At 38.3% G+C, this 17,970-nt stretch overlaps 1 protein-coding gene across 2 annotated transcripts in view; it reads right to left on the bottom strand.

Annotated features, from left to right (window-relative positions):
• LOC150080877 (DNA topoisomerase I, mitochondrial-like) overlaps window positions 1-17,970 on the bottom strand; it is a 551,188-nt gene that overhangs the window by 108,362 nt on the left and 424,856 nt on the right. For both annotated transcript variants that reach the window (XM_090381550.1, XM_090381549.1), the window contains one exon: window positions 9,842-9,956. In XM_090381550.1, the coding sequence (XP_090237676.1) occupies window positions 9,842-9,956 (115 nt within the window). The remainder of the gene's footprint in view (window positions 1-9,841; window positions 9,957-17,970) is intronic.

Below are 17,970 nucleotides of genomic sequence, written 5' to 3' on the forward strand. Positions count from 1 at the left end.
CACCAGCATATCGATTGGCCTCTGAATTCTCCTGATATCAACCCTATAGAGCACTTGTGGGACACTATGGAAAGGCATATCAGGTGCCTAGATACATTAATCACCTCCATACCTGTTTGTTAGACGTATTACACACACAGCTTTTGGCCATATCTCCCGAACGGCTCCGACATCTTGTTGAATCAATGTCACGTTGGATAGTTGCTGTACTGAGGGCAAAAGAAGGACCTACGAAGTATTAGGTAGGTGGTCATAATTCAGTGATCACTCAGTATATATGACTGCACTGGATTACATGTATGCGTTTGATACAGTCGAGCTGGATGCTTGCATGCCTGTACACGCAGTGGCACGACTCTCTAAAATACTGTTTTAGTTCACTTTTTTGAGAGGGCTGTATAAAAAATATTCTCGAACCTATTCTGCCCTGCGGGCTGTAGGTTGGGCACCACTGTACTAGAGGAATGGGGTGAACCACACTGGCCACTAAATATGGATGGCATAAATAATGATGATCTTGTTCAGGTTGTTGATAAGCTAAAAAAATATTTTGTATGTGTACATTGACCTCCCTAAAAATTCCCAAAAATACACCAAATTATAACAAAATGATTTTGCAATATGTGAGAAGATAGTGGAAAAGAAATTGAGGCTAAAAGCAAATAAGGCACTTGGGGGTGACGGGATCCATCTGATTATATTAAAAGAATGAGCAAAAAGTAAACCTATATTCATAATCATGAGTGCATCCTTGGATTCATAGGAGATCCTTATGGACTGCAAATATCTCCCCAATTCATAAAGTGGGAATCAAAGGAAGTGAGTAATTACAGATCTCTGACTTCTGTTCTGAGGAAAATAATGAAGTCATTAAAGAAGGAATACAAGACCATCGAGACAGGAATGCAGATATACAATAATGAACATTGATGTGTTAAGGGGCTATTCTCTGAACAATCTCATTGCCATATGAAATTGTTCAGAGTAACAAGGAAGTGGATACAAAAAATGATTTTAACAGCATGTACCTTCAGAAAAGCTGCTGTTGTTGTTCATGTTTTTACAGTGCAACGACAAGTAAAGGCTGTCATGCACCAAACAGTGGGAGAAAGTAACAGGTGCCATTAAAGTTCAGGTATACGCATTATGCAGAACTTAACATCACATTATGTTACAGCACTGTATCCTTTTTTTAGCAAAGTAAAAACTGCATTGACATCAGATCTGTCATCAAAAATACATTTCAAATTATGAATTATTTGGGCTGCATGCCTTGATAAGAATGTAGCTTGCTGTACACTATAACAGAGAGGACAGTCAACGATATGTTGGACTATAGTGCAATCAAAATGGTAGATCTAAGGCAGAAAGAAGATAAAAGTAAGGTGTGAGTATGCTCTATCCTTACTCTTGCAAGCATGACTTCTTGTATTCAATTCAGGCAGAAGCTGGATGGCCAAGACTGGAGATTTGGTTTAAACTGAAGGAGTCTGTTGCCTTCTTGATTTTGTTAGTGATTTTTACTTTGACTTATTATAAGATTTTTGTAGTCAGTGAAAGGAATTTTAAAAAAGGCTTCAATTGATTCTACAGTTAACTTGGCAGTATGGTCATCACTCTCATTAGAGGTATGCCAACATAGTTAAGGACCAAACAAAATTTTACAACTTTTATATCCTTAGCTAGATCAGTCACTAAGTTCTGAATATGATCAAGTAGGTAGTTGTGTTTCATTGGCTGCTGTAAAGTGAGAATTGCATGGAGAGAGTTATGAATATGACACTGTGTAAACTGCTGTAATTTTATAGATTCCAAGGCCATTTGTACTGCATATAATTCAGCAGTAAAGTTACTGCAATCTAAAGGTAACTGACTGAAGATTATGGAGGATGGAAGAACAACTGCAGCATCGACACGGTGAGTTTTGAAGCCATCTATGTATATCAGAGTATAAGATTCATATTTTGCAATTAGTGATTTATGCAGCTGTTTTATGTTCTGTTAAGAAAGAGCAGTTCCCTCATTCTAGAAGGGCCAGATCACATGTGGGGTGAAAATAAGGCACGTGGAGCAGCAGTGGAACTAGTGATGGCTGTTTAAAAAGATTCAGTTGTCAAGAAATGGGAAAAGCTGTAAGCCAGATTGCTGATTCATTGATGGATAAACAACGCAAATTCTCCCAATATGGAGTAAATAGATACCTTAAAGTTAGATGCATGGGCTGAATTTTCATTTTTGTAGCATAATTTAGTATTAAAATTTGCTGTTGAAGAGACAGCTTGTGAGCTTCAGCAAAAGGACTCTGGACAGAGATGTGAAGCAGACCACTGTAATGAATAGGGTCTAACCAATTCAAGGTGCTGAGTTTAGCAGAGCTGTAAACTGGAGATCTATAATCTAACTGTGATCTTACTATAGCATGACATAAGTGTAGAATATGATGGTTGGTACCCTATGATGTAGATGATAATACTCTCAAGATGGTTAATTTCTTGAAACAGGTGGTTCTAAGCTGTTTCACATGGTCAAGAAAGGTTGATTTTTAATCTAAGGTTAAAAGCCAAGAAATCGAACAGTAGGTACAACACGTAAGACATGGTAACCCAGCTTAAGAACTGTCAGGATTGAGATCACACTGAAAGGACAGAATTCGTGGGCTATCTGGTTGCTGGGCAATGTGACGTGGTCACCCCTCTCGCTAGTGGACGAACCTGCCCCCTGGCAGGTATATAGGTACACTACATCACTGCATTAACGTAGATGGTAATTTGATGTAAGTATGGATAAACACTGTAAGTTAACTAACTTTGAAAGAGGGATGATAGAGCATGCCCGACACGAGTCACTATTGCCGAGGTGGCACAGAAATTGCACTACCCCTGTTTGACAGTATCAAGAGTGTATTGGGAATACGCCATTTCTGGAATAACATCTCATCGTGGACAAGGCTTCAGGCAAACAAAGGTGGTGGATGAATGTGGCCGTCGACGTTATGTCTTGCATTGTTTCAGCCAACTGGAGAGCGACAGTGGCACAAATCACCGCTGACTTCAACAAGGGAGGTGCCAGAAAGGTCTCCACCAAGATCATCAGGCAATCATTAGTGACAATAGGTTATGGGAGCCACTGACCCACCAGGGTCCTATTGCTAGCACCACAACACAGGGTTCTTATGCCTCAACTGGGCAAAAGAACATCGGCACTGGACCTTTCCACAACATCTCTGGGATGCTGTGGAAAGGTCCAATTGAGCTTTAGATCCTCCACCCAGGAATGCAATGGAATTATGGACAGCAGTGCAACAAGCATGGATGGTGGAACGTGTTGTTGTAGTGGGATTTATTGGCGCAAGGGCTGCTATGGCCAAATTGCACCTGTTACTTTTGAGCAGTGCTTTTTTTGTAAAAACATAGGTGCCAGTACTCATTCTTTGCTATCAGGAAAAATTGAAAATTAAAAGATATGAAAAGTACTCTAAAATTTTTTTTGGAATAAGAACAACAAATTAAGTATATATAATACTGGTGTAAACACACCATAGACAACTCTTAAACAAAAAAACTACATCAGTAATGTGAAGGGCATCATTTTATCTGTATCTCATATTGTGCTCTATCTTCACAACGAGTTGCCATGTATTGCACCACCTTGAATAAGTAACGCTTCACTAATCGAGAAGACTGTTGTTATTTATTCTTAGTGGATACCACCATCCAGATGGCACTGTTTCAAGGCTTGTTGGGCTTTCATCGGTGGGTGGACAGGTACCTTGGTATTGCAGACATGACAATCCAGTTGTGAATACCCTGCAATACCGGGTACCTGCCCACCCACCGATGAAAGGCCAACAAGCCTTGAAACAGTGCCATCTGGGTGGTGGTGCCCACCGAGAATAAGTAACAATAGTCTTCTCTTTTAGTGAAGTGTTACTTATTCGAGGTAGCGCAATACATGGCAACTCGTTGTGAAGGAAGAGCACAATATGAGATACAGATAAAACGATGCCCTTCACACTGCTAATGTAGTTTTTTGTTTAAGAGTTGTCTATGGTGTTTACACCAATATTATATAGATTATTATACTCTTAAAGATATGATGCCTTGTTGCATTTAATTATTTCAAGTATATAAAAAAATAAGCAAAATGTGTAAAATGTAAGTAAAAAAATAATTTCATAATAAAGTTTTTGTAGAATATTCCAAATTTTTATTAAGTTCTCATCCGACACACCATGTTGATTTCTTTTCTTACTGTTTGTGACATATATTGTTGGATCGAAGTGGGTCAGTAGTGGACCTAATTTTAAGAAATAGTAGTGAAGAAATTGTTTTTGTCATCAACAAAGCTCTGGTTGGGCTGATGATCAGATTCATTTATAAAAATCCTCATTCACATTCATTTTATGAAATTGGCATCGTACTCAGAGCGTTCATAAAATGCTTCAATTCTTCCAAAACCGCCTTTTCAATTAGGTATTCCCGAAATCCACGTATTGTTTTTTTTTTTTTTTTTTTTGGTAGTTTTTGGCGCATTGGCTTCTGTGGCCATAATGCACCTCCCAACGTTTTTGCAGTACTTTGATCCAAGCCCGAGGCGGGATTCAAACCCGCAACCTTTGGGTTGCCAGGTAGGCACTTTACCCACCTGGCTAGCCCGGTCGGCCCACGAATTGTATCTCTTTCATTTAACTGTGACCTAACTGACAGTTTTCTAACTTAATTTTCACCAAATGTCAACATTTCATGTTTAGAAGGTTTAATACCTTCATTGTCCTCATTTTCCTTCTCCTGTCATCGATATTATCAGTAGTTCTTTGAACCAGTTAATCTTAATTTTTTGAAACTGTATAAAATGTCGGTGTCATTCGGATATTCAGGCACTGTGAACATGTAAACAGAGATAGAGAAATTTATGGAAAACTGTGGATAATGCACTTCTGCGAAACAACAGATGATTATTTGTCGGGGTAAAAGAAAATCACTCGCTCCTAATTCTCGAACGGGCGCTTACAGTTGATTCACAGTGGTGTCCAACCTATGGCCCGTCCGGAACAGCATTTTAAATTTTGTTAATTATAAAAAAAAAAAAAAAAAAATTCTCATTTAATGTTTTGTTCAGTAAATGTAATTGGGCATTGTACTTAATAAAATTTTTGAATATTTTCAATTTTACTTTTACTGTTTTACATGTAACGAGATATGGAAAACACAACACACTAATTTTTCTCGAATCACTCAGTGCGGTCCGCGAAATAAATCTAACTTTCAATTTTTTTTTTGAATATGGCCCCTGTACTGGAAAAAGTTGGACACCACTGAATAGAAGGTTGACCACAGTCCACTGTCAGCATTGGGAATACCCCTTCATCTATTCACTGTTGACCAGCACGACTTCTCCGTGGGGCAGATGGTCGGATAGGATAAGTTTTACAAGTACAACAAAGTCGCAGAATGGTAATCCCATTAGCCCTCTTAATTCATGCAGCAGCACTAATTGCCTAAAGGCCAGTTAATCCAACTAAAGAGACTATGATATCAAAATAATTTTGATATCATATATTTGGATTTCAGGAAAGCTTTTGACACTGTTGTGCATGGAAGACTATTGTACGAATTGGAGCAGAACGGTATTAAGGGAAAGTTGCTACAATGGATAAAAGGATAGTTGAGTGGGAGAAGAAAGAGGGTGGTAATTAATGGGTGCTGCTCTTCGTGGACTAATGTTATTAGTGGAGTCCCATAGGGTTTGGTGTTGGGTCCTCTGTTGTTTTGTATATTTATCAATGATATTGATGAAGGTATATTAGGCTTAGTGTCGAAGTTTGCAGATGATACAAAGGTTGGCAGGGTTGTTAATGACAGTAATGGCAGTGTGCTTCTGCATCAGGATCTAGATAATTTGGGCAGATTGGCTAAGAAGTGGCAACTGAAGTTTAACCTTGACAAATGCAAAGTACTGCATATGGGTAGAAGTAACCCCAGAGAAACATACCAACTGTGTGGTACTATACTTAAGGTGGTAGAAAATGAAAAAGACCTGGGAGTAATTGTGCAGTCAGATATGAAGTTTTCTGAGCAATGCAGACAGGCTGCCAGGGCAGGTCATGGGGTTTTGTCGATGATATATAGGAATTTTGCTAGCAGGGAAAAGGAGGTGATTGTCCCTCTGTATAAGGCAATGGTCAGGCCACGCCTTGAGTACTGCATACAGGTCTGGAGGCCTCATTTTAGGAAGGATGTAGATTTGCTTGAGCGTGTACAGAGAAGGGCAACAAGATTGGTGAGGGGAATGAAGGGATCTTCTTACCAAGAGAGGCTAAAGTTCTGCAAATTGCAGTGGCTGGAGACTAGGCACCTGCGCAGAGATCTGACTGAGGTGTATAAGGCCTTGAATGGATTGAGCACGCTGAATTCTGCTGGGATCCTTCCACTTGTTCAGATTACGAATGTAAGGGGACATAAATTCAAATTAAGAAAAGACAGATGTAGAACAGATGTGCAGAAATTTGCCTTTAGCCAGCGGGTGGTTAATTGCTGGAACAAACTTCCATCTATCGTTGTGGAAGTTGATAGGTTAAATAAATTTAAGGAGGAACTGGACAGGCATTTGGAGGGAATGGTGTGTTTTTTTTTTTTTTTTTGGCTGATGCTGCATACACGTGCTTTCTTGCATCACATGCCACTACTACTACTACTACAGTACAAAACTCCAATTACTGTAATGAGAGTTCAACAGGAATTTCAGAAAGATCCAAGTACGGAACAATCATGGAGGCAATGGGAAAAACAGTTTCACATCATAGTATCCAATCAAATTGGTCAAACAAAACTTTCCCTTAACAAACCCACGCTCTGTCTGAATTATTACTGTAGTCTTGTCTAGATGCTGCAATGCATCTTTAACCAGTGAATCCATTATTTTCCCAGGAACAGAAGTTAAACTAACTGGTCTGTAATTACTCTTGTTACCCATAGATCCCCTTTCTGAATTGGAGATACATTTGCCCTTCTCCAGTCAGTTGTGATCTCCCCTGAAACCAAGGTTGCTCTCATAATTATGGCTAAAGGTTTGCTTACTTGATTTGCTGCCTCCCTTAATATAACTGCATAGATTCCATCCACCCATGTGCCTTTCTTATGTTTAACTTCAACAATTTCTCCTCCACTTTGTTCAGTTATTACAAAATCATTAAGCACTCTGTTACAGTTTGATAAACTTCTGGCATTTTCCTCCCTTAATAACTCCTCATGTGTGAACGCACAGATGCAAAATACTCATTCAGATTATCAGCTACCTGAGTAGGATCATCAACAGTTGAACCACCAACTGTTAAGTGCACCCTGGCTGGATTTTCTGTGTCACTACATACAAGCCCATCACCCAAGTGTCGCTAACCATTGTGGACTGAAGTGCATGCCACTCTACAGTTTATAGCCATTGTCGATTTAACAACCGGCTTGCAAATGTTTTGAAAATTTAACGATCAGCTCACACGAGCCGGCTCCAGCACACCACTTGAAGTATGTAACCTGACAGAGCAATAGAGCCTCCAGTCTTTGATGAGTCCTCGAGATTGAATTTGCAACAGGGAATCTACTTGCTTCTTTGGGAACTCCACCACACTGAATAGTATGCCTAGTTCTGTATTGAGCTCATTGTGAAGCCTTGCACAAAGAAATGACTATCCATCAGCTAGTACAAGCTTGGTACAACAATGAATGCAATAAAAAATAAAGACTATAATCCACAGCACAATCACTTGGGCCCAGTGTGGAGGTGAGCAAGTGAGGCATTTCCCACAGGTACTGCCTAAAATAGGTGCTGCCAGATGTCCTACTCCATACATGTGTGTGTGTGTGTTATAGCCATTCACTGCAATCACTGCTGTTAATTCTGTCATCAATGACATCGTTTAGCATGTTTATGAACTTTTTTCCTACATGAATCCATAATCTGTTTTAAATAAATTTACAAAATATGAAACTATAAATTCAGAAGAGTTCCAGTTACTATACACACATGAATTATATTGTTTAATACACCGAGTTCTACAAGAGAATTCTTACTTGCAACTTGTGTTCCCTCAAAAATTACTGATAACAAAGGCTCTATGAATATTAAGCCAACATGTGTGAGATTATAATATTAGTTATAGTACTCTATTACAGTATTCAGCTAAAAATAGTATTCATAATTATGAAGAGAAATTATTTGCCTATGATGGTCTGGGATCAAAAATCCATATATTCCAAAATTCTTGATTTAACTAATAAACCAGCTATGTGATCAGTGAGATAAAAACCATAAGATAAAATAAAATTAAGATCACAAATAAATGAATAAAAAAATTCAATAAGAACTCAGTAGCTTTGCTGGAGCTGAACAGAATTACAAATTCCAATTACTGCAAAGTGGCCCCCACCCCAACTCCAATAGTATCAATGATGAATCTTTCTGTGAGAGCAAAGAGATTAAGCAGAAACAAAATATCTTGCTGGACAAAACTGACTGCCTGAAGAAGAGGATAGAAAAAAAAAAAAATCTACCTTTGAAGAAATTAAATCAGAAAGCTTGTAGGAAGGGAACAACAGGGAAAAAAGAGCTCCCAAAAGAAACAGTTCATGTGGAAGGAATGGAAAACCAAGATCTATCCCACTAACTTCACAAAGAGAGACTTCTGAGGATAGTAGTATTAAAGATGCAAGCTTGAATCATGTCAGTGGCAATACAGATCTCCACATGTTCTGAGAAGAATTCTCATGAGATAGTTGTTTCTTTTAACAGGAGCAATAGGTCCAGACCTTGCAAGACAATAATGTCTGTTTTTCACAGAGCTCTCCTAATGAAACAATACCTATAGAGGGGAGTATACCTTGAATGTTCTATGCAGTAGGGCTATCTATCACAATAGTCATTCCAGAATCTACACTAAGATTTAGTCAGCCCTTGTGCAACAATGGGCACTAATATCTAGCACTAATTAACAGTAATTTTCAACATGAGAAATCAATGTCATAAATATGTATCACTACCCATGGCATACTCCTTATTAGAGGATAAATTTAACACTTCTCTAAGTTTTTAAGATGAAGATAAATTAGATAGGCTACTAGAATTGATAGAAAAAATAAATAAATAAAAAAAATTAAGCAGAACTAATGGGTAGTTCTGCTTAATTCTAATGGGTAGTTCTGCCTAAATAAACTCTATGCAGTCTAAAAGGCCTAAATAAACTCTATGCAGTCTAAAAGGCCTAAATAAACTCTATGCAGTCTAAAAGGTCTAAATGAGCTATAAACAATCTTATAACAGATTAATTCTCTACTAAAACACCATCAGAAGCTACAGATGTTGATGTTTTCATGAAGAGGCTTATTAAACTATGAATTCACCCTATACAATGTCCCATCCTGTCTGGAACTATAGGTTATGTGGTTTGTTTTTTTTCTTGTTGTAATGTGAACGATGGACTGAAAGTTTGCAATCATCCTAAAAAAAAAAAAAAAAAAATCAAGCACAGAAAAGTGAGAATGGAAGTAATTCTGATATATGAAGGTTACACTCAGTGAGAATATGCAAATACATTCAATGCACATCATCCATAACAACAACAAATTGCTATTCCTGTGCATGCAAGCTGCTGGCAAAATTCACAGAAATGGGCTCAGTTCTGACTAAATAATGCACTGGATTGTTATGGAGAGTGTATGAATTAGCAAAATTTATAGCAGTGATGTTTAGAAGGTTTGTGCTCAACTTAAACAAATAGATTTTTCCTGTCTGGATACGTTGCAATAAGTGCATATATACACCAAACATACATAGTAAAAAATAAACTTACATTTTGTTAGGAGTCCCAACTGTTCCTGAAGTGTTTTGGATGCATTGTATGTTCTGAATACTTTAGCTGTTAAACCCTCCATGAGTTCGTTCAAATATTTATTGAGAATTGCTGTCTGAAAAATTAATTTATTGAAAATCAGTTTAATCTGCTAAACCATACACTTATAAAAATAATCTCATTCCATAATTAACAACAATTAATTAGCAGAGTGGTTTCCAATCCATTCTTAATTCATTAAAATAATTTATAACAGTTCATGCACCAATTTAGAGGAGGGAACATCACGAAATAGGGGACGTAATATTCATGCACTAGTCAAAGAATTTTCAGCTACAAAAAATAAGTTCTTGAAGAATTTTGCCATTTTTTGACCAAATTGTCATATAAAATTGTATTCTGTAAGTAGCTTTATAATCCTTGTCACACTCGTTTTATTTTTTAATTTAGCTAGAGACTTTGTAGGTCACTACTTAACATATGAAATTAAATAGTGACCTTTGTATCATTTGAATATGTCACCATTGTTATAGAGTAGTAGGGGAATTCAAATTTTTTTAATTGTGGTAAGCAGGTAGATCTAAAGTTCAAATCGTTTAGGTTGCTGTTAGTTGGATAATTTTGTTATATACAGGCACTCCCCAGCATACGTAATACTTGACTTACGGAAATTCGACTTTATGTAAATTTTTGCCAGCAGGTGCAAACTTAAAAAAAATCATGGAAACGTATTTTGCACCCCGTAGGAATAAATGGAGGTATCGTGAAAATATCGTAATCTGAACCAAGACCTCGGAAGTTGAAATTTTCACTATACAAAGGGTACTAGGAAAGTTTTGCAATACAGCTTTGTTTATTTAATTTTTTCAAAGTAATTTCCTCTACATTCAATACACCTCTCCCTCCTCCGAAACCAATCTTTAAACCAGTTCTGCCAAGTTTCACTAGGGAGTAAAGCACACTCGTTGTCCCAAGCCCGTAGAAGGTCCTCATCACTGGAAAACCGCCTCCCTTTTAGCTTCATTTTCACATGCGGGAACAGTGCAAAGTCGCAGGGAGCAAGGTCTGAACTGTAGGGAGGGTGCTCGAGAAGTTTCAGTCCTGTCGTGGTCAAATATTCGGTGCAGGCTTTGGCGCGGTGAGCTGGAGCATTTTCGTGATGGAGGTACCAGGTGTCCACTCTTGACTTTGGCCGCAGGTTCTTCATAGATCCAATGACTTTAGGCAGGCATTGTTCTGTATACCACTTAGCTGTGACTGTCTTCTGCGTGTCCAAAACGACACGTTCCACAATTCCACTCGATTTTAAAAATACAGCTATCATTTTCTTCTTTACAGATCGGGATTTTCTGACAATTACGGGTGTGTCGTCATCATCAAAGACCCAAACTTTGTTTTGAGCCTTGGTCGGCAGATCGTAATAGTACAGCCAAGTCTCGTCACCTGTCACGATGTTGTTCACATACCGAGATTGTCCCTTATCAAACTTTCTTAACATCTCCCGGCACTAAGTCACACGTCGTGTCATCTGCTCTTCAGTCAGTTGATGCGGCACCCAGAGAGAACAAAGTTTCTTCAAGTGCAAATGATCTTGCAGAATCGAACGAATTGCTGGTGCATTTAGGCCCAAAGTATCCTCTATCTGTTGGTAGGTCACTCGCCTGTTTTCGTCAAGCATTTTCCTCACAGCTGTAACGTTTTCCTCCGTAACTGACGTTCGTGGCCTTCCCGGCCTCTCAGAATCCTCCAGAGTGAAATTTCCCCTTTGGAATTCTCTATACCACCTGAATATCGTTGTACGATGTGGACAATCATCATCTAGTGCAAGAGTCATTTCTTCTAAGCACTGGTCTATGGTTAAACCACGCATGAAATTATACCGCAAAACTGTCCTTATCTCATTTCGTGACCACAATGCCATCGCAAGCACTTTACACTCTCACTACTAATGAATAACTGAGCCCATCGACTTGGCGCGGCGGCTACTATGCACGTATGAACATGTCTCAACATGCAGCAACAAGCAGCTTCCTGTGATTCATTGTTGCGTCATATTGCAAAATATTCCTAGTACCCTTTGTATAACTAAGCTATTTATCGCTCTAAAAGGTCATTTTTATAATGGCCAGTTGCACTGCACTTTCATTGTTACCATATGTTCCAATATAAGAATCAATTTTGAATGCCTCTGTGATATTTTTCTAAAACACATTTCTGGAGGTCACTACAATAAAACAATTTGCACTTTCCAGTTTATTGGGCTTTTCTGTTAGTGCAATCTATTATAAACAGGTAGTAAACTTGATCTTATTGCATTTGCGATAATACCGATAACTGGAATTCTGTGGGTTTTTATGTATAAATAAATTTTCAGAACCTTCTCTTCATTCCTATTTACTTATTACAATGGTGAAGGAAAGGGACCAACAGAAAGTGCAAGTGGTGGCAGTACTAGGAAACAAAACAAAATTGATTTAGAAATGAAGATGATTAACTAAGAAGTACGAAACAGGACAAATTTTGTCATCTATCGAAAGGAATTAGGTCTCGCTGCTTCAACAGTGAATACCATTTTAAGGGACAGTGCGCATATAAAAGAATATGTTAAAGGATCGATGCATTTAAGATCAACAGTGATCACAAAACAGCATTCAAGTGCTATATCGAAGATAGAAAATATATGGATGGAAAATCCATATTTTTTACATTAAAATGGATGGAAAATCCATATTTTTTACATTAAAATGGATGGGAAATCAGATTCAGAAGCATTCTGCAGTTGCAGAGAAATTGTGATGTGTTGGAAAAAACCCCATCTAAATCTCCACAGCCCTCAACTTCCGCAGCAGCGTGCTTATCAGCTGGAGAGTTAATTGGCAACGATGCTCACAAGGTAAAACTTGCTGACATTATGCCTGTCTCCATTCTCTCTTTTTGTAATTTTTGTAATTTTGTACACTTTTGTAATTTTTCCTGCTCATGAGATAAAAAGATAAAAAAAATTGAATAAATAATCCTATTTTCATGTCTATCAAACATTTCTTTTTTGCTTCAATCAAATTCAGCACACATAGCTGCGGGTGCTGCATAAGCATTTAGGGAAATTCCGACTTAAGTAAAATTTGACTCATGTAGAGTTCGGCGGAATGCAACCCTTATGTAAGTTGGGGAGTGGCTGTATTATAATTAACTTAACTTTCAAGTAACAGTACAGCCTAATACATATAATGCTAACTTGTTAGCATGGTAGTACAGGGTGATTCTAAATTATTGTCAGGGTTTCTGCGGCCTATAATTTTCTAACCAGAAACAACAAATTAAAACTGCTTACAGAATATGAAAGTGTAACTCAAAAAGTTTTATTACCTATAGAATCAATACTTCAGAATGCTAAACAACTTCAACATGTGCGCCTTTCGTGGCACGTAAGACGTTCAAGCGATATTCAATTTCCCTCCAAGTATTCTTCAGAATTTGCGGTGTAACTTTTTTGATCGCAGCAACAATTCTGTGCTTCAGTTTATCGAGGGAGGTCACAGGGGTCTTGTACACAATGTCCTTCACATATCCCCACAGGAAGAAATCAAGCGAAGTAAGATCAGGTGAGTGTGGAGGCCATGGAATCGGTCTACCACATTTGGCTGATGATTTTCCAACTAGGGTAACAGATACAGCTGTAGCATGTCTAGATAGGTCACCGCTGTCACTGCTTTTCTTCAAAAAAAAGGGCCTCAAAACTTCCGAACATGACAAATCACACCAAACACTGATCTTTGGACTATCTCTTTCGAATTCTCGAATGGCATGAGGGTTTTCAGATTCCCATATTCTGCAGTTATGATTTACCCTCCCTGATACGTAAAATGTTGCTTCATCACTAAATCTCCATATCCGAAGGTAATTTTCATCAGCTTGAAGTTTGAGAAAATGTCTTGGGCAAATTGGAAATGGCGGGGTTATCACCCAGCTTTAGAGCCTGCACAATCTTTAGTTTGTAGGCATGGAGGTTAAGGGGGTATGAACAACTTTCCAGTCGTTTGTGGTATACCTAACTGCAAAGAAGCTCTTCTAGTTGATTTTTGTGGGCTTCAAGAAAATGCTTTGTGGATTCTATCAACATCTTCCTGCAAAGCGCTCGGTCTTCCAACTCCTTTTTGGTGCAAAACACTACCAGTCCCTTGAAATTGCTTTAACCAACGTCGGATAGCATTATCTGAAGGTGTATCTTTTCCATATTGAGTTCAGTAATGATGTTGCATTGTGATAACGGACTTTGTTTCGAAAAACCAAAGCACACACATTGCTGGAGATGGAGATTTAGTGATAAAGCAATGTTTTATGTATGAGGGAGGGTAAATCATCATAACTGCAGAATATAGAATATGGGGATCAGAAAATCCTCATGCCATTTGAGAATTCAAAAGAGATAGTCCAAAGGTCAATCAATGTCTGGTGTGTTTTGTCACATTCGGAAGTTTTGGAGCTCTTTTCATTTGCGGAAAAAACAGTGACAGCGTGACCTATCCGGATATGCCACAGGTGTATCTGTTACCCCAGTTGGAAATCATCAGCCAAATGTGATGTTCCCGCAAGGTGGTTCACCGCCACACTGGGCTCTTATTGTCCGAGAATTTCTTGACATGGATTTTCCTGGGTGCTGGGTTGGGCGTGGTGGATCGATTCCGTGCTCATCCGATCTTACGCTGCTTGATTTCTTCCTGTGGGGATATGCGAAGGACATTGTGTACAAGACTCCTGTGATCTCCCTTGATGAAGTGAAGCTCAGAATTGTTGCTGTGATCGAAACAGTTACACTGCAAATGAACAGTTGCCATTTTGAAGTAATGCTGTCAATACCTCCCAGACATCAATGGGGACAGCATTGCCAGAGGAGAGACAATTGGAAGATTGTTGTCTCTTTTTGTATTGTCAAAAAACAACAAAATAAAACTGCATAAGCAGTTTTATTTTGTTGTTTTTTGAATTTCAATTATATACAATTAACAATGCAGACTTCAAAGCATAACTGGTGCATAGTGTTATTACTGTATTATATATACTTGTTCGATGAAATATTTTTAATTATACTGAATTTGAATGAAAATCATGCCTCAGATCAGAGCAGCAAAGCAAAGGGGTCAAAGCTAGTGGGAGTGCCACGCCCCTGGGAAAACTGAGGAGGGTGGGGGCAGTTGTCATCTGAATCATGGCCTTATGAGGTGTATAGTTTGTTTGATGTTTGCAAAGCTGACAGGAATGGGACACGACATTACCAAGTGGGATGTCTTTGTGTGTGTTCAATGGGAGTGTAAGGATATTAGGTACCAAATCAGCATTGTTATGGGCCTCTATGACAGCTTGAACAACAGGGTGGATGCCCTCGAAGGATTTAAATAGGGGGAACCCATCAAGCTCTCGGCTGCCCACATCAATGCCATAGCTTGCATCTGATCATTGGACAACACAGCAGCAAGCTCGCAAGGCGGAATGTACTGGTCCCACAGGAGCTAGTTGCTGTCGATGATGGTATTGTCAGCAAACTGGGAAATATATCGTGCAAAAAGGATAGATGCAACAGGATCAGGGTGTGTCTGCCAAGGAAAAAAATTTGTTGACACTGCAGAGCAGATAACATTTTGAAGGGCACAAAAGGTGTTTGTGCACATTGGCACTAATAACCAAAAATTTATTAGTGCCAATATGTTCCAAAAAATTAAGTTTTTATTGAGAATCAGGCCAAGGAAATGTATCAGCTAGTTTTCTAGTCTTATTTCTGGATCTGGGTGCATTCTTTGCTTTCTACAGAAATGTATGGCCATTGTTTTTTTTTTTGTTGTGAAATTCTGTATCCACTGTTTTTTGTTCACAATTCTAATTTTTTTAACTGTGCTTGTCATCTGCAAAAGGGAATGTTTCAACTGTGTTCAGTGGGTCTTTTGTAACAGAATTTATTTTGATTGAAAACAAAGTACCACTCAGCACTGAACCCCGAGGAACTCCTTCCTGAGCATATGTTTGTGACAGATTGTTTTTTATTTACTTGGAAGGTTCTCAGTTTCAGAAAATTCTGTATTAAGACTGGTAGGTGTCCTTGCAAACCAACGTTATAGAGGTCACTCAGAATGCTATATCGCCTGGTAGTGTCGAAGGCCTTTTCTACGTCGAAATTTTCCTCTGCTTTTATCATGGGGTCCAGAGATTATTTGTTTTTACGAAAGTCGTACTGATTTATGTTTAGTGAGTTATATATTTCCAAGAACCAGGTTAATCGGTTGATAATTTGTGAGGATCGTATGATCTTTGCAGGTTTAGGGAAGGCAATTACAAGGTAGTGACACCAGGTGTTTGGATAATAGTTTTCCATATAAATTCTACTGTATAGTATAAGTAATGCCTTTAGAGATGTCTGACTAAGTTGTTGGATCATTTCAGAGTGAATGCTATCGGGTCCTGCTGCACTCTTCCTCAACTTAGCCAGAGCTTTTTGCAATTCTTCTATGTTGAAAGGCAATTTATATGGGACTTGTTGGCTGGTATTAAAGTTTCAGCTACAGTTTTCATTTTCTGAAAGGATGGGGTATATGCTGATATATTTGCAAAAGTAGCTGCAAGTATGTTTGCAATTTCCTTTGAGTTAGTGTTCTCCTGTTGATTCCAGTTTATTAGTGGAGTTGGAACCGAATGAAAATCCATTTAACTTTTCTGATTTTGCTCCATATAACACGGATATCTGTATTTTTGTTAATTGTGAAGGTGAAACGTATCCATGATTCCTTTCTACTCTTATGCTGGATATATCTGGCACTAGCTCTAGCTTTTTTTAAAATTCATGAGATTGATGGAGGTGAGATACTTTCGGAAGAAATTCCAAGCCTTATTCTTCTCTGTCTCTCTCTTAGCATATTATTGTATTCATTGTTCCACTACACTGTGGTATGTTTATGATATTGTCCAGAAGATAGAGGTACTGTAGCTTCAGCTGTTATTAAAATTTTGCTTGTGACATGAGTTATAGCATTGTCTATAGGCTGAGTGGTGGTTATTTGTTCATCTATTGCAGCAAGTATTCTATATTTTGTCCAGTCAGTTTTATGGAATCTCCATCGTTTTTGGACATTGTTATGTGTAACATTATTTGTTAATATTTTGCAGACCACAAGGAAGATGGTCACTATTAAGAAGATTATTCAAGATTGTCCATTCAATAAGTGGATATAGATTGGGTGAACATATCAACATGTCAACTGCAGAGACTGTTTCAGTGGGCAAATGGATGTATGTCTCAACTAAAATATTAAGGAGTGAGAAATTTTGCTCTTTTGCTCAATAATTTTTCAATAAATTATTTGTTAATATTTTGCAGACCACAAGGAAGATGGTCACTATTAAGAAGATTATTCAAGATTGTCCATTCAATAAGTGGATATAGATTGGGTGAACATATCAACATGTCAACTGCAGAGACTGTTTCAGTGGGCAAATGGATGTATGTCTCAACTAAAATATTAAGGAGTGAGAAATTTTGCTCTTTTGCTCAATAATTTTTCAATAAATTTACAATATTTGTCTTGGTGGCGATTTCCCCAAAGGGGATGGTGTCCACTTAAATCTCTCATGATACAGACCGGAGGGTATTGAGTAGCTGGGTTACTAATGCTTCTAGATCTGCATATGCATACTCTTGATTTGGGGAAGGTAGAGAGACCAGTGAGAATTTAAACTGGATTCCAACTCATACTGCGTGCAGCACACGCTTCTTGATTAGACCGGGGTTCGAGCCCGTGACCACCAAATATGGAGGATGCGGAAAGGTCAGGGAATGACTACCGCATATCCCCGGAGCAATATGGCCTTAGTTGCTAAAAACCTAAATGCTCCTAAAAACCAAATAACCAACAAACAAACAGCAACTCGTACTGCAACTGCTTAAAAAGATGTTTGTAGTTGGAGGCGTTTACACGGAATTCTGAAGTTGATTAAAATAGCCACTCCACCATGAGCTCCACTTGACGGAAATCGGTCTTGTCTGTAGGTACCATAATGGTCAGCTGCTATCTTTACTTGTGGAGTCAGGTTAGTTTCTTGAAAGGCAGACACCTACCGGATGTTATTTATCAATTAAGTCACGA

Source organism: Mastigoproctus giganteus, chromosome 9, assembly GCF_048544385.1.
Source record: "Mastigoproctus giganteus isolate SK-2022 chromosome 9, ASM4854438v1, whole genome shotgun sequence".
Lineage (NCBI taxonomy): Eukaryota > Metazoa > Arthropoda > Arachnida > Uropygi > Thelyphonidae > Mastigoproctus > Mastigoproctus giganteus.